Genomic DNA, 19,223 nt, shown 5'->3' on the forward strand with positions numbered 1-19,223 from the left:
GATCAAGATGTTACTACTTGTTGAACAGACCTAGCAGTTAGCACCTTCAAATCATTCCAAGATTTACAAGATTCAAGACACCCTTTTTTATCTTTTGGGATGGGGAGGGGGTAAATGCAGAAGATTGCTTTTTATTAGATAAAATGCAGCATCAATCAACGTTTGAGCATTCTGTGGTAATAACATTGAGAGTTTTTACTGCCAAGAATAACGTCCATAAATAATGTAAACTTGATCAAATAAAGTAGGTACTTGCACAAAGGCAACAAACAACCACATCCAACTAACATTAGTGGACCAATTTGTTTCACACAAACACTAATGTACAGCATATAATAGCCTCATACATACCAATAAGTATGGCTTTTAATGGGACCAAATTGTTTCCAGAACTTCTAAAGATAATTTATTTTTACTGGAAAAAAATTGGGCCATAGATTTAGCATTCACAACCAGTTGACCGCTGCTGACTGCTGCTTGCAACATCGATGGTGTCTGGCAAGTATCTTCACAGTGTGGAAAATCCCCAACGGAAGAACAAGGATCCAAACAGAAATTAGTATCCTATCAAATTGTCTAGAAAAATATATTACGATCTAAATAACTGCAGAATAAGTACAATTTCAAGTGTTCAATGTTGGTAATCAGGTGATCCTTATTCCTTGAAATAAGTACAATTTGCAAAGGTACCATTCTGATTCCAACAAATCAAAATTATAACAACCGAATTAAAATCAGCATTTGGAATGAAGATATCATTTGTCCATATAGATTTCTTTAATGATTTCTGATAGCTGATCTGCTATGTTTTGTTAGTCGTGTTTTATTGGCAGCTAGTTTCACTGCTTGGGATACTGTTACTACCGATTTGCAGATCTTTGGTATTTACAGTTTGGTTGAATGAAAATTCTTAATCCTGCAAAGAAAATGGATGTCATGCAAAACCAGTTTTGACCATTTAGGAGGTTCTTAAAGTTTTTATTTGAAATTTTATAATGGTAAAGGAACAGCTTATGTTCGAGTAAAGTACTAAACCGAGGGTGACTAATAGGATGGATCTGCAAGTGCCCACCATAATAAAAAAAATGACCAAGCAATGAGTAAACTGTTGTAAATAATTTTTAAGGGATGTTTTCTGGAGGCCACATAATCACTATGCAGCAAATATCTTAACACCAAAAATATGTAGCAAATAAATGTTCCCACCAATTCTCACAAACTAATTTTGTCAGCATTTCTAATCTAAGAGGAAACAGAGGCCAATGATATGATAGAAGAACATTTCTAAATAACATGAAGGACAAAAACTGGAGAATGTGCAAGTGAATATAGAGAGCTTGTTTTTTATGCTTACATCTCTTCCTCTTCACCACTCTTCAGGGCATTCTTAGCTATGCACTGGAAGGCTTCTTCCACATTAATACCCTCCTTGGCAGATGTCTCAAAGTATGGAATATTTCCTTTTGATGCACACCAGGCTCGAGCCTTTTTCTCTGAAACCTGGAAAATTAACAAAAAGCTACATGTTGAATTCGAGCAAAGGTATCAACATCACATGAGAGAGAAAAGCAGAAAGGGAAAACAATATTTCAAGGAAATACATACCACTCTACTATTTCCACCATCTACATCAACCTTGTTTCCTAGAACAACAAATGGGAAATTTTCTGGATCTGAAGGACTTGCCTGCAGAAGGTTTCTCATATGATTTCAAATTTGTCTTTCATTTAAGAAACCACAAGACAGTTTGTAAAGGACATAAATTTTCAAAAAGTTTACTCCAACAAATTGTATACCTGAATAAGGAATTCTTCCCTCCAGTTGTTAAGGTTGTCAAATGATTTCATTGAATTAACATCATACACAAGAACACAGCAATCAGCACCCCGATAGAAAGCAACACCAAGGCTTTGGAATCTCTCCTGCCCAGCTGTATCCCAGATCTGTCAAAGACAAAAGAAAGCACGGTGAATCCTCATTGAAGAAGCGCCTAAAGATTAACCAAGCGATATCTATGTTGGAAGCCAAACTACGAAAATATTTGCACTCTGGAGAAAGAATATTATTGAATGTGATACGAAATTCTGTTTGCATCAAATTATCATTTTTAAAATTGGAATATATGTATTGACCTATTGTACCACAAATGAAAAATGAACTCAGATATTGCAGTCATAATCAGAAAATACTAGAAAACTAAACGCATTTTCAATTGATTGGAAAGTTTTTTAGTTCTTTGTCATCAAACAAGTTTAAAAAGCATATTCAAAGCAATAGTATCAGTTCATTAAATGTTCACACATAAATGTACAGGTGATGAATCTACTTTTTACACCAATAAGTAGAAACAATAGATACATAACCAACCACTATTCATCTTTTCTTTTTCAAAGTTCTTTTTGAGTTTAGTGAGCCATTTTTTGATAAGTAGAGCTTAGTCACCCAAGTGAGAAGCAAAATATTGAAAAAATAACAAAGAACGGCAATGCAGACATAATCATGATAAATAATTAGGAATTTCCAAAATTAAGACGTTCAAACTAAACAAATCCAACTCAAAAAAAATATACAAGTAAAGAACAAAACCGAGTGGGTAGGAAAATAGAGATTTCCTCCTATTTCAAAATATTAATGACATAGCAGTATATCTGGAACCTGTAAGGTGAAAAGCCTATCTTCAAAGTGCACTTCTTTTGTCAAAAAATCGGCTCCAATTGTTGCCTTGTATTGATTGCTAAACTTCCTATTTACATATCTGTTAGAAATATGTCAAGGAAGAAAAAAGAGCACTAAAATCCCGTAGAAGAGACTGCTTTTCTCTAAGCTATAACACATTATTTATATAAAATGTGAAATGCAAAAGAAAATCTCAAATAGCTGATTTAATTTTCCAGCGCACAAGGATACTGATTCATCAAGGAGGTCTTTCCTACCCTGTCAAACACAGATTAAAGAAACTCTATTAAGTTAATTGTCGTAAACAACTAGAACGAGAAATGCAAGTTTGAATAACAAAGCTTATAGAGTCCATTGAAGGTGACTAAAAATACAAGACTAAACTAAAAATTGCTCAATTCGAATTTCCATAATCAAGAAAAAAGGAAAAATAGATTTACTTAGGCCTGAAAATTCCTTAAGAACAGTATTTAAAACCTCCAACTAGATCGAACTTAATTTAAGCAGGCAATCGAATTCGTCAGCGGAGTACCAAAAAATTCCTACTGTTCCAGATCAGTCCGTGCAAAATAAGTAAGATCTCGACAAAGATCAGGCAAAAATCTCCGTCTAAAACCCTAGAATAGAAAAATCAAAGCTCGCACGCACACGAATATATAGATTCATATAAATTGAGAGAGAGAGAGAGAGAGAGAGAGAGAGAGACCCGCTGTCGCCGAGGATGATGACCTTCAAGAGGGTTCTTCTGCGGGAAGGCATCGTGCGTTTATGGGATCGGATTCGATCAGAGAAAGAGAGAGTTTAGGGGGCTTTTACGAAGAAGACGGGAGGTCGGTTTCTCTCTCTCTCTCTCTCTCTCTCTCTCTCTCTGTGCGAGCGTCTGGACGCTAATTCTCGGCGGCTCGGAGCTTTCTAGTCTGTTGAGGAAAGCTAATATGGTAACATAATTGGTTCGTATAAGCGTTCCGTTCGAATAATTCCTATTTTATTTATTAATTAATTAATTTATCGTTAGCTTTCTTTTAAAACAAAGGATTGCACGACTACCATGTGCATCACAACGCAAGATCTATGCCTCGTGCCAGCTCATTGCTACAGTACTCACTATATCAAAGTTATATAATATTATTAATTTCTTAAATTTCTCGAGAACCACACTTCTTCCCATTTTTTTCTAACTAATAATAACGTATAATTGTCGATAGAGATTCCCTAAAATTCTCAACGTTATAAAAGACACAATCATTTCCAACTCCACAATAAAATATTAAATTTTTATTTGAATTTACTAAGATGAAGATGACAGTGATAGTCAATAATTTAAAAATATATATATATTTTATGAGATTGATAATGTTTGAAATGGTAAATTAGATCATGAGATTAATAATTAACAATTTTATAAAATTAAACTTATAAATTAATATGATACGTAATATTATAAAATTATTTTTATTATAAATATATCCAACATATTATATAAAATCACGTCAATTTATTCAAAAAAAAATAAAAGTCCACCTTAAAAACCACACAATTTGGTTTAAAAAATAAGGAATATAATCAGTTAAATTAAGAACAAATCAAACTATAGTTAAAACTTAACGATCATTCCAACAACGCAACGGCGTCGTTGACATATATCTGACGCATTAACGTACAACCTTTGTCAATTCCCTTAATTAAGCTGATCACAAGAGAAGCATCGTTCTATATATTTTCTTTGAAAAATTTTTCTTATCATCCTCACACTTCACATATTATATTTATTTTAATTTTATTTTCATTTTTTCTATAATAAATATATAATATGTAGATGATAAATAGAATAATTCAATTAGTTGAATAAGAATAAAATAAAATAAAAAATAAAAATAAAAAATAATATTTTAATATATAAAATATGTGAAGTGGGATGATATGTAGCATTCCTCATTTTCTTTTATCAACAGCCTACCAACTAGACTTGTCTAAAACCAGAACGATTCAAAAGATCAACTTAAGTTTTCAATAAAAGGATCGAAATTATAGAGATATTTGAATCTGCCACGACGTTTGTTAGGCCATTTACAGGTATATAGCAGGAAAATGAATATAGTACTAATTCACCGGTTTTGCATCAAACAACTCTTGACCAAGAACGACAGGTGGTCCTGACAATACAGCAACAACAAAGTTTAGCTTTTGTTTTTTTGTTTGTTTTAACGGAAGGAGGAAGGTAATTTGTAGGCTATTTTCCAAGATTGACCATAACCCTCACATTTTTACTAGCAATAAATAAATAAATCGTCATTTGTTTCAGATGCAAATAGCGTACATGATATATAGGTAACAAATCAATCCGGCACACTAACTTATCTTCTTTTTTTAAATTGAAAAATAATATTTATATTTATAGAGGATATAAGTATTGTATACACTTTTAAGATAAATGAGTAAATATAGAACTTACTTAAAAAAATTATTTTTTTAATTATAAATATCACTATTTTTTAAAATTAAAGAGTACTTGACTCTGCACAATCTATGTATCTAGCCTTATTCTTATTTTTTCGGAATAATGCTACACCCACCAAGAGTATAACCTAAAGATGAATCTCGGGAAGGCTAAATCCTTTTTTTTTTTTTTTTTCATAGATTTTTTTATATCATTAAAAATTTTTAAAAAATTAACAACATCATTTAAAAATATTTCCTTGAAAAAAAAGAGAGAGAGAGAGTATCGACAACCACGTTGGGACCCAATTCTCCATAGCTCTATAATTTTACAATTTCCCCGGATCAATAAATTTATTAATCCTTACCGAAAAAACAATAATTCGGCACAAAAGTAGCAGAGACAAGAACCCTTTGCTTAAAAATAGAAACCAGTACAGAAGTTTCCCTAGTCAGCAGGAGGTGATCGAGGGAGGAACACACGTACGGTTTCTCCGTTTCTGTCAACGTACGGAACTATTACCATGCAACGTCGTTTTTCTCTCCTTCCTTCGATCAGAATGCTCCTGCCCTTCTCCCTCAGGTACGCAGCCTCGTTCTTTTTTCTCTCGCTCTCTCAATCTTTCTTTTTGTGGAAAACATAACCTAAGTTGCTGGAAGTAAATTATATTCATGAGTCATGACCAATGACTTCGATTAAATTATATGTCGTTGTTTCTTCCAAGGCTAGGATGATGCTGTTTTATGTTATTCATGGTATTGAACTTTCATAATTGGCTTCGTTAATCAATTTTCTTTTGTTTTCTTCGCTAATGAATATTTGATTCAGAGGTCATCCATCGTTTGGAGGAGCGGTGGGGTTTAACCGGCACATTTTGAGGATAATTTAGGTTGAAGACTCAAAACAAATGGCTTCTGAATCCTCGCCGGCGCCAACAAATTCTCCACCTGCACCAGCTACTCCTCCTGCTTCGTTGTCATCACCCCCACCGGCTTCATCACCCCCACCACCAACGTTGTCTTTGCCGCCACCAGCTTCACCACCTCCGCCGGTACCACCAGCCTCGTCACCACCGCCGTCTAAGGAATCTCCACCACCACCAACAGCAGCATCCCCTCCACCTCAGAATTCACCTTCGGCGCCGCCACCCCCTCAAGACTCCAACTCTTCTCCTCCTCCCCCTTCCTCTTCTGGAACGCCTTCACCTCCTCCTCCGTCGTCTAATGGAGGAGGTGGTAATGATGATTCGCCTTCTCCACCGCCACCGCACAACTCATCTAGTCATTCATCGCCGTTCTCGCCTCCCTTGCAACAATTCTCACCACCAAGTGGGTCGTCACCAAACTCCTCGTCTGGTTCTGATACGTCGACAGATTCATCTTCACAGTCGACGACACTGCCTATAATAATTGGAGTTGCGGCTGGGGCGGGGTTGTTGCTCGTCGTCATAATTGCTCTATACTTTGCATGCACTAGAAAGAAGAAGAAACGAGATCAACATCAACACTACCCTTCCCATCCAACCAAAGGTATGTATTTAATGTTATTCGATCTTTCTGCTAAATTTTTTATGAGCTAGGAATGATATTCCTAACAACTCTTTTATAATCTATTTCACAACCAATTAAGGCAAGCATGTTACATTATTGTTACTTCATTCAAATTTATTTTCAATTTATAATATAAAGTTGTAATCGAAATTGTCGATCCTTAAAACTAAATATATTTCTTTTGCTGTTATTGCTAAAAAAAATAGGTTTTTCACAATTTGATAAGTTGTTTGCCTACCTTTTCTCTTTTGACTTGAAGTCTCGCGATTTTAGAGTTTATAAGTAAAAGTTAGAAGATAAAATAAGGGAATGAATAAATATTCATGTTCTCTTGTGATTATTTTATGTGCAATAGTGATAAGAAGGGCTGCATGTATAATATAGAAAAGAGTGTGAAACTAATGTATTAGTTGATCGATTATAGGTTAACTAGTATAACTTCTTCTACTAATAAATGTGACGGTGAGATTGAAGGGATCTAATATCTACGATAAATATTACTTATCATTCATGTACGTGCACCAGTACACTAACATAACATGATTTGTTATTTTTATCATTCTATTTAAACACATATGCATATTTACACATCAATATATCTATGTTTAAATATAATATAAAAAATAATAAATCACATATTAGTGTGTAGTGTAGAGAATAACAAGTAGAACTTTTCAATACCCACGTAAATGCCTTAGTTTGTGAAAATATATTACTTTTGACAAATTCAAATATATACATGTGTGTGTGGTGGGGGGTGTTGGAAATAAAGAAATTCATCCAATTATTATTATTATTATATATATATATAGATATATATCATTGTAATGGAGCCACTTCTAAAAAGATATTAAAGCCTTTTTATTTGATTTTCAAATTTCATTCTTCCAGTACTTAAATTCGAGTTTGAAAGAAATTTGGACTCTCGTACGTACTCTTAGTCCAATTAATGCTTTGTAAAACAAAATATCGATTTATTGATGGACCATGGTTTTGTAAACTAAAAACATTAATGAGCTTTTTCAGTACCGTCAGTGATCTTGAGAATGGGAGGATTATCAATGAATGAATAATTTATCCTTTCGTCTAACTAATCTCGTAAAATTGATTTAAAGAGAGAGGTTTATTCCAGCCTTATAAACATATTTAAGATCTTGTCACACATAATGTGTAATTTATTCTTCAACACCCTTCCTCATGTGCACGTCAGTATTTTTTCTAATTTTTATTATATGGTAAGTGGTGTGGACCATATTCATCCTTGTGGTAGGCTCTGATATCATGAAAAAATTTATGAGCCTAAGTACTTATATCATAAAACTGGTTCAAAAAGAGGGATTTGCTTCAACTTTATAAACATGTCTAAAATCTTGTCCATGGACAATGTGAAATTTATTCCTCAATAATTAATTTATCCATTACATGATGTTATTTTCTATTTATTTTTTATGCTATTATTTATTTATTAAAATAAAAATGGAAAGGTCCAGGGATAATCAATTGCGAAAATGAAATTAATAGACTAGCCATGCAGATCAAACATATTAAATCATATAATGTCCTGGGAATTTAATCAATGACGACTGATCTACGCTTTCATGATCAGAATTTTACGCAAAAAATTAAGTACTCTAAAAAACTGAAGAAAAAGAATTTGTGGGATATCATGTGCAGGCGGCGAACATTACACGGATTCCAGATGGCAGAAGGGATCACCACCTGATCATCAACCCAATAATGGCCATGTTGTTAATATACCTCCCCCTTTAGATGGGAGCAATGGAGCTTGGGCAACACCAGTCGCACCTTCGCCGCCGCCGCCGCTGATCAATAGTAGTGACCTTAGCTCCAACTACTCTGGTTCCCATGGTACTGCCTTGCCACCCCCACACCCTAACGTGGCTCTTGGGTTCGGGAAGAGCACCTTCACCTATGATGAGCTAGCTGCTGCAACTGCGGGCTTCTCTCAAGCTAACATATTGGGTCAAGGAGGGTTCGGTTACGTGCATAAAGGGGTGTTGCCAAACGGAAAAGAAATTGCGGTGAAAAGTCTCAAAGCCGGCAGCGGGCAAGGAGAGCGCGAGTTCCAAGCCGAGGTTGAGATTATTAGTCGTGTCCATCATCGCCACCTTGTGTCACTTGTTGGGTATTGTATTGCAGGAGGAGGGAGAAGGATGTTGGTCTATGAATATCTTCCCAATAAAACCCTTGAATTCCACCTTCACGGTATGTTTTATACTCCCAAGTCCCAAGTCCCATGATTGTAATGTTGCTTAAAATTAATATCATAAGCAGTTTTTATCATTAGAAATACAACGTGCTCACGGGGGCATTGATGAGTATTTTAGATTTTACACATAATTAATCTAAATTATTTGATGCATTGCCCAGGAAAAACAATGTGCAGTACCTTCTCATTTCAAATGACTTGATTGTTTGTTGAAATAATTTGCAGGAAAAGATCGACCAACCATGGACTGGTCTACCAGGCTCAAGATCGCATTGGGATCAGCCAAAGGGCTTGCGTACCTGCATGAAGACTGTTAGTGATTTTTAAATTAATTTCTCTCTGTCTCTCACTCACTCACACGCATGACTAATTCGTTTGATATCTGTAGGTCACCCTCGCATCATTCATCGGGATATTAAAGGTGCAAATATTCTACTTGACCACAGTTTTGAAGCCAAGGTATGTACTATATATATATATATTATTATATATGACATGCATGCGATTACCTTATAGTATGTATAAAATTCGTCTGCAAACAAATAAGAAAAGGCTTATAATGAAGATCGATATTGTTCAAGTTAATTACATCTTCAATTTCTTCGGCGTATTTAGGTGGCTGATTTCGGGTTGGCAAAGCTAAATCAAGACAACTTCACTCATGTGTCTACTCGCGTCATGGGAACATTTGGGTAATTATAAGAACTAATTATAAGTTTCCTTTCGTGCTAGGTATCAATATAAGAAAATTTATTAAAGATCGATCTACATATAATTCATTTTGGAAAATGAAATTTGATGGGAATTAAGTGTTTATTTGGGTTAACATTTATCCAACAAATACAGGTACTTGGCCCCTGAGTATGCATCAAGCGGCAAGCTAACCGAAAAATCTGATGTTTTCTCATTTGGTGTTATGCTTTTGGAACTGATAACTGGACGGCGTCCTGTGGATCCCTCTGGAGACTTTGAGGACAGCTTAGTAGATTGGGTTTGAACACTCCCTTTGAACACTCCATTTAATTTCATTTTCATTTGCTTTTTATATATACAAGACGTTGTATTAATGTAATGGAATGACAAATCTAATTAATCGACTGATTCGTGATTAATCAACAGGCTAGACCTCTTTGTGCGCGGGCAATAGAGGAGGGGAACTACGACAAGCTGGTAGATCCACGTTTGGATAACAATTATGCCCCCCATGAGATGGCACGAATGGTGGCATGTGCTGGTGCAAGTGTAAGGCATTCTGCTAGAAGGCGACCCAAAATGAGCCAGGTAGGAATATTGCCAATTACGATGGTCCACTATAACAAATATCAACTAATTATAAAAAGAGCAAAAGTTTAACTAGTTGATGATATTACTTGATGTGATATATAGTTTTGAAATTAACATATATTAAAAGGAGTAGAATTGATGAGGTATTTATGGAACAGATTGTACGTGCCTTGGAAGGTGATGTCTCCCTGGATGACTTGAACGAGGTGATGAAACCTGGCCAAAGTTCCAACTTTGGCTCTAGTAGCTCCGAGTATGATGCCAGCTTGTACAGTGCTAACATGAAGAAGTTTAGGAAGATGGCATTGGATAGCCAGGAATATGGAAGCAGTGAATATGGAGCCACAAGCGAATATGGGCTCAACCCATCCTCCACGAGCAGTAGTGATAACTCTCAGGAGTTGGGCAGGAAACCGAGCAGGAAGTAAAGTCACTGAGCAAACTCCTTCTCCAAAACAAGAGGTCATGAGAACTTATTCGAAGCAGGAACTGCTATATATATGCCACTCTATCTGTTAAGACGATGGTAAAGTGGCAGAACTGTGCTCGCGTTACGGCATTAATGAACATTGTCGTCCATTAATACATCTTGAGTGGTGCTACTCATGACTTGGCTGCTCCCTCCACTAGTCGTTTAATTAGGATGTCAACTTATATTGCAAGCATTGCTGTGTTTTCTTAATTAATTGAGACGATCCTTGATCGATTTATGTTATATAGTGCTTTTGGGATTTGAGAGTATATATATATTATGTACGCGCGTGTGCTACGAATATTTTTATATATAAAACAATACGTTTGGATGTAGCTTATTAATTTATCTACTAAGAGATCTTTGCGCGCCATTTATGTGGTTCCAAATTTAACGTAATAAGAGCAATATTAATCTTTTGCCATTTGAATTAATATATAACGTCACGCAAGTTACTCTATTTGTGGATCTATATAGAAGTAGACTCACAACGAGAGAAGGGTTGTCATGCTAGCCATCAAGGTAGCTCACATTGACATGACCACACGATAGAGAATTAAACCCTAACCATCAACTTCATGAGTGACGACAACATTTTAAAAGCAAAAAGTAAATATTTTTATAATTTTTTTATGTAAAGTTTTTATTAACATTTATGAACTGAAAAATATGTGAAAAAAATGTACCTTGATGTCATATTGAAAGTTCATTAATTATTTTAATTAGGTAAGATCACATTGATAAGATCCTAGTTAGCTAAAAGGTAGAGTAATACTACTCGTAACACCATCAACATAATACGTACCCACGTAATATTATTGATATAACGTATATTCTTTAATCATATTAGTGATGTGTTATGGATATAAGTAGCGTTACTCGCGTGTAAATGTCCAAAAATCAACCACCCAAAATATTGATTTATTTTAAAATGACACCGTGACACATTTTCAGACTTTGGATAAAAATGGGCCGGTCTATCAGTCATGTCAATTATAGAAACCTTGTGCCCTTCCATCTTCGAAGGTATGGGCCATGGGATTGCCGCTTGGGTTCTCCCTTTTTTTCGAAATTAAACTATTATTCATGACGTGGAACACTTCAATTAGGTGAGTACATTAAGTATCAGCTACTTTTGCCCGCAGGAGATCCTCGCCCAATAATAGCGCCTTGCGTGCGTTAGACAGCATTGTCTTCTCGTTCACCTCCGAGTCCTCTTCAAAAATTAATATCAGTGCTCTCGTGCGTGCGCACAGAGAGAGAGAGAGAGAGAGAGAGAGCTCTGATTGTTCCTTCAAGATCTCATAAATTCATAAAATTCAGTGATGGCCCAGCCGCTAGTGAAGAAGGACGATGATCGTGACGACGAAGGTATTTCTTGCACTACTTCAAATACATTTTCTCCCCAATTGATAATCAAGTTTAATAGTTCTGAATTTTGTTCCGAAAGTTCTTTCAATTTTTTATGCTATAATGGCCAGATCAGTATTTAGGTTCCAGATCCGTCCGTGCATTGCTAATTTGTTTCAATCACAAATCTGTTTTGTGTGTAGTTTTGTCGATCTGGCTTAGTCTTGGTTTATCTGATTACTTTCATTTGGTTTTAGATTTTTTTGCTTTATCGCCGCGCGTAAATCGCGATTTGCATCGTGAAAATTTATCATTGTTACGTTCGTTCACTCTGATGCTGATGGTTTAGTAATTTAGATCTTGTAACTTCCCCTTTCATTGGGTGCGATTCAATTCCAAATGCAAATTAATAATTCATAAAGGAAACATTGATGCTTATCCTGTAATACATTGGTTGCAGCGGACTACTCTCCGTTTCTGGGGATTGAGAAGGGTGCCGTTCTACAGGAAGCTAGGGTTTTCAATGACCCTCAGCTAGATCCTAGGAGATGCTCTCAGGTTTTTCTTTTGCACGGCCAACCACTTTATTTACATTTTAAAATTTGTTCTTGGTGGGTCAGGAAATGATTCTAAATAGTTTTCGGTTGTATGGTTTTCAGGTTATAACAAAGCTTTTGTACCTGCTTAATCAGGGGGAGACATTCACAAAGGTCCCGTTTCTTCTTTTTATAATTGTTTCTTGGTTGTTATTCCTCTGAAGTCGGTGCTTCTTTTACACGTGGGCAATTTAGCATATCTGTATCTTTTCACCGACTTTTTTAAGGAGTTGAATATATAGATTGAATTGAATTATGCAATTTTGTGCTCGAACCTTTTTTGATGATTTGTACATAGAATTTATAGATTGAAGCCACAGAAGTCTTCTTTGCTGTGACGAAGCTTTTCCAATCAAGAGATATAGGGTTAAGGAGAATGGTGTATTTGATGATAAAGGAGCTTTCTCCTTCTGCAGATGAGGTTACTCTCCCTACAGATTTATTTCAGTTACTTCATGTATACACCCTTGTGTTTAAGAATGGGCACTAACAGGTTTATCACTTTTCTGTGAAAAGGTTATTATTGTCACGAGCTCCCTTATGAAGGACATGACTAGCAAGACTGACATGTATCGGGCAAATGCTATTCGTGTGCTGTGCCGGATAACAGAAGGAACCCTTCTGACCCAAATTGAGCGTTACTTGAAACAAGCAATTGTCGATAAAAATCCAGTTGTTGCAAGTGCAGCCTTAGTTAGTGGGATTCATTTGCTCCAGGTATCATCGCAATGTTCCTAGCCTTCAGTTTTATATGGATTTTTTTATTCTACATTGTACTCTAAATTTTATTTTGGACAGACAAACCCAGAGATTGTGAAGAGGTGGAGTAATGAGGTTCAAGAAGCAGTTCAATCAAGGGCGGCTCTTGTACAATTTCATGCATTGGCCTTGCTCCATCAGGTATGCTGGATTTTTTTATTTGATTAAAACCAAATGTTAATAATTTGTTCAGAATTTTATCAGAGGAAATACTTGCTTTATAGTTGTGCAAGATGTGTATCATGTACTGCCTATTTACTAGAATCTTTCGTTTTCCTATGAACGTTTTTTTTTTCCTTCAAAATTTAAGCTCAATTGATAAATGATTGGAGTTATGAATTATTTAGATTTTTATTTGTTTGTGCACGTCTAGAGAAGATATGTGCCAGTTTAAAATGCTTTTTTCATTGTTGTTTTTGGACTATAGGTATGGCCTTGTTCATGATTACTATTTCTGAGCTTTAAGACCCAATAATCATTTGATTGATACTTTGAGCATTTTATTTAGAAATAAAAGGTGGTGATAACCATTTCAAACCTGCAGATCAGACAGAATGATCGGCTAGCTGTAAGCAAGTTGGTTACCAGCTTGACAAAAGGAACCGTTCGTTCTCCTTTGGCCCAAAGCCTTTTGATTCGTTATACTAGTCAGGTGTGTATATGCTCTATCATATAGTTCACTGTAAGGGTTACTATTTTTGTGTTTAATATTTGTTAAGTGTTCTGTGTCTAGGTTATTCGTGAGTCAGCCACAAACATACAAACAGGGGATCGTCCTTTCTATGATTTTCTTGAGGGTTGTTTGCGCCACAAGGCAGAAATGGTGATTTTTGAGGCTGCCAGAGCAATCACAGAACTCAGTGGAGTTACAACTAGAGAACTAACTCCTGCTATTACTGTTCTTCAGCTCTTTTTAAGCTCTTCCAAGCCAGTGTTGAGATTTGCTGCTGTCCGAACTTTGAATAAGGTTAACTGCTTTCCGTACTACTACAAATTGTTCTTCTGCACTATTAAAATATTATGCTGTTTCTCTAATTTATTTTTGTTTATTGTTTTGATAAGTAATATATTTTTGTTGATAAAGCGAATGCAAAAATACTGATTTGCTGCGTTGGGAAGCGGTGGTGTTTCCACGTGTGGTTTTATTGGTGGAATACATAGTATCTGTAAAAGATACTTGAAATTCCATTCTGATATTAATCAGCTGGGAGAGACATTGATATTTGATAATGAGACATACTAATCTTGCTTTTCTCGTCATGTATAACATTTCTGTGGTGTTAAACCTGTTGGATTCCTTTTCTCAATGCAAGATTTTTAAGCTTACTTATCAAAAAAAGATTTTAAACTTGAAATTTTCTCAGGTGGCAATGACACATCCAATGGCTGTCACTAACTGCAACATTGATATGGAGAGTTTAATTTCTGATCAGAACAGAAGCATTGCCACACTTGCCATCACCACACTTTTGAAGACAGGAAATGAGTCAAGTGTGGATCGTCTGATGAAGCAGATAACAAATTTCATGTCAGATATTGCTGATGAGTTCAAAATTGTTGTTGTGGAAGCCATAAGATCTCTGTGTTTGAAGTTTCCGCTGAAGTACAGATCTCTGTGAGTGATATGTTAACTTGCTTTATGTTACTTTTGGGAAATCTGTGAGTGATAAGTTTCTGCTCTGCCTCTTTTTTGTAAAACGGACGTTTTCTTTTTCTTAAAGGATGAACTTCCTAAGCAATATTCTTAGAGAGGAGGGTGGGTTTGAATACAAAAAGGCAATCATAGATTCGATTGTCATCCTCATAAGAGATATCCCTGAAGCAAAAGAGAGTGGGTTGCTTCATCTCTGCGAATTTATTGAAGATTGTGAATTCACCTATCTTTCCACACAGGTGGCGTTTTACTCCAGTTTTCATCTGCTGCACAATGAGCTCTTGACTTTTCTTTGTCTCTCCTCTCACTTAAGAAAATTGTGTTTGATCTTACGTTTATTAGATTCTCCACTTCCTGGGGATTGAAGGGCCAAAAACCTCAGATCCTAGCAAATATATACGGTACATATACAACCGAGTGCATCTGGAAAATGCAACTGTTCGGGCGAGTGCTGTGAGCACATTGGCAAAGTTTGGTGCTATGGTTGACTCATTGAAGGTAATGTTCAACTTTTCTTTTGCTCATAAACAACTTATATTGGTTGGAATGTTACAGATGTATGTTTGAAATATTCATTTCGGTCTTTGTTTCAGCCTCGCATTTTTGTGCTGTTGAGACGATGTCTTTTTGACAGCGATGATGAGGTGAGTTATCTAATATATTTTAATTCCCTAGGTTTTGCTTTATTGTGGTCATCTCCAACTTGTTTGTATGAACATTCATAGGTGTTTTATCAGTCTTGTTTCCTTCATTCGTTATTTGTGCTTATAAATATCAGTACGGTCTCTATGTCAATTTCTTCGTCCCTTTTTACCTTGCCAAAAATTAAAGTCTCTGTTCTATCTCATTTTATACCATATCAACTCTTTCAAAACTTTTATCAAGCGTCTATGTATGCTACTTTTCCTGCAGGTTCGTGATAGGGCAACGCTCTATCTGAATACTCTTGGTGGTGATGGTTCAGTTGTTGAAACCGATAAAGATGTGAAGGAATTCCTCTTTGGATCACTGGATCTCCCACTTGTCAATTTGGAGACAAGTTTGAAAAATTATGTACGACTTCTCCAGTTGCTTTTTGCCTTCCGTGCTGATAAAATTCACCATAATATCACAATTTAATGTGTTTAATATGTGTACAGGAGCCTTCAGAAGAACCTTTTGACATTAGTTCTGTGCCCAGGGAAGTTAAGACCCAACCACTTGCCGAGAAGAAAGGCCCAAGTAAAAAGCCAACAGGGCTGGCTGCTCCACCGACTGCCCCTGTATCCACTGTTGATGCTTATGAAAAGCTGCTTTCCTCTATTCCGGAGTTTGCGGACTTTGGGAAGCTTTTCAAGGTACCATGACCTGATGTTTTTTATCCATTCTTATACAGTATTTTTTCCAGGGTTTCTGATTGGTAATTATGTGCTTTTATTGTTCTTACCAGTCTTCAGCACCTGTGGAGCTTACAGAAGCAGAAACAGAATACTCAGTGAATGTCGTAAAGCATATCTTTGATGGGCATGTTGTGTTCCAGTACAACTGCACCAATACAATTCCTGAGCAATTACTAGAACACGTAATGGCCATTTTATTGAAAGCAGAAGTTCATGTAATCAATCCTACTTGAGACTTCCTTTGTAATTATTTCTGCTCCTGCCAGGTCACTGTTGTTGTGGATGCTTCAGAAGCAGAGGAATTCTCTCAAGTTATATCCAAGCCTCTCAAATCTCTCCCTTATGACACACCTGGACAGATCTTTGTGGCATTTGAGAAGCCAGAAGGTGTCCTATCTGTGGGAAAATTTTCAAACATGTTGAGGTTCACTGTTAAAGAGGTACTAGCATTCTCTTTATCTTCGTGAAAATGCTCTCTCTCTCTCTTCCTCCATCCATTTTTTGGTGCTTATTAGCAGCTGTTACTGTTGATCTCTACTCTCAATAACTGACTTAAGTTTGTTTTAAACAGAACCAGTTGCACATTATCTAAGTTTGTTTTCATCCATATATTCTTAAATGGCATCTTCCAAAGGATAAAAACACAAAGTTTATTGCATGTATCAAAGAAAAGGAATAACTTCTAAGCATGTGTGAAAGATAAGAGGTACCTGGAGGTTATGCCAATCATTAGCATATCCTACTTGGCTTTCACATCTTACATATTTGATGATCCTACCAGGTTGATCCAACCACTGGTGAGGCAGAGGATGATGGAGTTGAAGATGAATACCAGCTAGAGGACCTGGAGGTTGTAGCAGCTGATTACATGTTGAAAGTGGGGGTCTCAAATTTCCGAAATGCGTGGGAAAGCATGGGTGCAGATTGTGAGAGGGTAGATGAATATGGCCTTGGTCCAAGGGAGAGCTTGGCTGAAGCTGTAAGTGCTGTGGTCAACCTTCTTGGCCTGCAGCCCTGTGAGGTATGTAAATTGTTTGGATTTTGTACTTGCAAAATTTGCCAATGGTCGTATATTTTAAGTGTGCAGATATAATCATTATTATGCGATTACTTGATTCTATGAGTTTAGACTGATAGGCTGAAACGTTGTTTTTTTGGAGCTTGCTAGAGGACATCTATGTATGTACCCTACTAATGGATCGAATGACAACTTCATGTACACGTGAAAGTTCTTTGTTTGTTTTTTGTTTATTAATTTGCATTTGGTTTATTAGACAGCATCATAATGAAGTTGGGAGTTTTACCCATTCTGGTGGTTGTGCCACATCTTTAGAACATGTGTAGGCAAATAATAAAACTTAAATGGCCATCCAGCTTTAACTAGCTTGTCTTAAAGTTGGCTAAAATTTTGCTTTCCCTGCTGTCCCATCAGGGTGTTAGTCTGTAAGAAGGAAAAGTTTGTACTAAAGCGTGTTATATTATGAGCTTAGTCGACTGCGGTCTCTCTGGAAGCTGATTTAAAAATCTTCCATTTATTTCTGGTGTTGTTCAGGGCACGGAGGTTGTCCCAAGCAATTCGAGATCACACACTTGTCTGTTATCTGGTGTATATATAGGCAATGTGAAGGTTCTTGTGCGCATATCTTTTGGTATTGATGGTCCAAAGGAAGTGGCAATGAAACTGGCCGTCAGATCCGAGGATGAAACCGTCAGTGATGCCATTCACGAGATTGTGGCAAGCGGCTAGAATGGTATTGAGGAATGCTTCACTCGATAAGTCCTTGTAGTATTTTTTTTTCCTATTCTTTTTTAATCTCTCGAGAATTGAGATTAGGGGTGGATTGTTGCAAACAGATTACTTGTAAAGGAGAATTTGAAGAAACGCTAGGTTTTAAATTTAAGCTTGCTGGGATATTCATTTGCACCATTTTGAGCATTTTCCCATTCATCTGTTTAATATACTTGATTATCGTGTCAGGCTCATTGGATGAATTTTGAGGCACTGTATAAATTCAATCTTGGCATGTAATACTTAAATTGTTTGAATGTTGTACTCAAACCGAACACTGCAAATTGAATTTTTTGTGTTGAGATGGAAATTCTGAACCTCTTATTCTCTTTACACGTCTATATAGGGAGGGGGGCCAGATTCCTCTGGGGCGTATTGAATGGATGTCTCGGCAGAGTGATCCTTGCACTTCTTTGTTAATGCAATTCTCTTCGCCTTCTGCGTCACCCACTTTGATGAATGGATTAGGAACTTCAACCATATTTTCTTCATAATCATCCGTGCCGATTCCACCAGATCTTCCTAGTTCATCATATAACTACGTCTTTTTAAAAAAAATTCAAAAAAATCTCTTAGAATTTCAGATTTTTTTTTTTAAACCAGTTAAGTTACATATCCCATGCAATACTAGGTCAGTGCAGGCAACCGAGTGACCCGGCCCGACCCGACCCGAATTGAAAAGGGTGGTTTTGGCTAGTGCTCAATTCGACCCGTACAAACCCACTAAACATGGGCAACCCGCCTCTTAAAACTAATGCCCACATTTTACTCTTCAGATGAAAACCCTAGTTTGTTTTGGTATTTCTCTTCGTTCCTCAAATTGTGCAAAGGTTGTTGGCTATAGAGGTGCACAGCAATGAAAAGTTGTTGGCTATAGAGATGCTCAGAAATGGAGAAACCATCTTTGGGAGAAGACATAGAAGCCAAAATAGAAGGAAATCTAGAGATTTTGTGGGCATCAAACGGGTTCTTCCCAGATCTCTCTATCCACCTCTTGACCCACCATCATCACTTTTATTTATAGGCCTCACTTATGGTGAAGGAAAA

At 36.3% G+C, this 19,223-nt stretch overlaps 3 protein-coding genes across 3 annotated transcripts; 2 read left to right on the forward strand and 1 right to left on the reverse strand.

The window, feature by feature from the left end:
- Positions 1-208: 208 nt before the first annotated feature.
- On the reverse strand, positions 209-3,617 carry LOC122311090 (ras-related protein Rab7). The gene is made up of 7 exons (XM_043125464.1): positions 3,383-3,617; positions 2,908-2,934; positions 2,656-2,755; positions 1,797-1,943; positions 1,606-1,686; positions 1,355-1,500; positions 209-506 (listed from the first exon to the last, which is right to left on the reverse strand). Exons 1-7 carry the CDS (start codon positions 3,433-3,435, stop codon positions 440-442), a joined length of 621 nt encoding a protein of 206 aa, XP_042981398.1. The 5' UTR covers positions 3,436-3,617; the 3' UTR covers positions 209-439.
- Positions 3,618-5,572: 1,955 nt separating this feature from the next.
- Positions 5,573-10,989, forward strand: LOC122310691 (proline-rich receptor-like protein kinase PERK7). Its single transcript, XM_043124799.1, has 9 exons — positions 5,573-5,695; positions 5,942-6,642; positions 8,338-8,889; positions 9,119-9,205; positions 9,282-9,352; positions 9,509-9,585; positions 9,740-9,884; positions 10,013-10,174; positions 10,336-10,989. The coding sequence occupies exons 2-9, from the start codon at positions 6,021-6,023 to the stop codon at positions 10,603-10,605; spliced, it is 1,986 nt and encodes a 661-aa protein (XP_042980733.1). The 5' UTR covers positions 5,573-5,695; positions 5,942-6,020; the 3' UTR covers positions 10,606-10,989.
- An 865-nt stretch (positions 10,990-11,854) lies between these two features.
- LOC122310690 (coatomer subunit gamma-2) lies at positions 11,855-18,486 on the forward strand. The gene is made up of 18 exons (XM_043124797.1): positions 11,855-12,020; positions 12,460-12,557; positions 12,659-12,709; positions 12,903-13,016; positions 13,112-13,312; positions 13,394-13,495; positions 13,899-14,006; positions 14,088-14,321; positions 14,719-14,969; positions 15,076-15,247; positions 15,351-15,506; positions 15,602-15,652; positions 15,921-16,061; positions 16,148-16,345; positions 16,438-16,569; positions 16,654-16,827; positions 17,169-17,408; positions 17,940-18,486. The coding sequence occupies exons 1-18, from the start codon at positions 11,975-11,977 to the stop codon at positions 18,132-18,134; spliced, it is 2,664 nt and encodes an 887-aa protein (XP_042980731.1). The 5' UTR covers positions 11,855-11,974; the 3' UTR covers positions 18,135-18,486.
- The last annotated feature ends 737 nt before the right edge of the window (positions 18,487-19,223 follow it).

Source organism: Carya illinoinensis, chromosome 5 (assembly GCF_018687715.1).
Source record: "Carya illinoinensis cultivar Pawnee chromosome 5, C.illinoinensisPawnee_v1, whole genome shotgun sequence".
Classification (NCBI taxonomy): domain Eukaryota; kingdom Viridiplantae; phylum Streptophyta; class Magnoliopsida; order Fagales; family Juglandaceae; genus Carya; species Carya illinoinensis.

Bases quoted from the DNA above. Each gene is read 5' to 3' on its own strand.
- LOC122311090 (XM_043125464.1), bottom strand. From the start codon at position 3,435: ATGCCTTCCCGCAGAAGAACCCTCTTGAAGGTCATCATCCTCGGCGAC. The intron at 2,935-3,382 runs GTCTCTCTCTCT...TGTGTTTGACAG, and splicing joins ATCATCCTCGGCGACAGCGG to GGTAGGAAAGACCTCCTTGA. The intron at 2,756-2,907 runs GTATCCTTGTGC...TATTTCTAACAG, and splicing joins AAGACCTCCTTGATGAATCA to ATATGTAAATAGGAAGTTTA.
- LOC122310691 (XM_043124799.1), top strand. From the start codon at position 6,021: ATGGCTTCTGAATCCTCGCCGGCGCCAACAAATTCTCCACCTGCACCA. The intron at 9,206-9,281 runs GTTAGTGATTTT...TGATATCTGTAG, and splicing joins TGCGTACCTGCATGAAGACT to GTCACCCTCGCATCATTCAT. The intron at 9,885-10,012 runs GTTTGAACACTC...ATTAATCAACAG, and splicing joins AGGACAGCTTAGTAGATTGG to GCTAGACCTCTTTGTGCGCG.
- LOC122310690 (XM_043124797.1), top strand. From the start codon at position 11,975: ATGGCCCAGCCGCTAGTGAAGAAGGACGATGATCGTGACGACGAAG. The intron at 13,496-13,898 runs GTATGCTGGATT...TCAAACCTGCAG, and splicing joins CATTGGCCTTGCTCCATCAG to ATCAGACAGAATGATCGGCT. The intron at 15,653-15,920 runs GTGAGTTATCTA...CTTTTCCTGCAG, and splicing joins TTTTTGACAGCGATGATGAG to GTTCGTGATAGGGCAACGCT.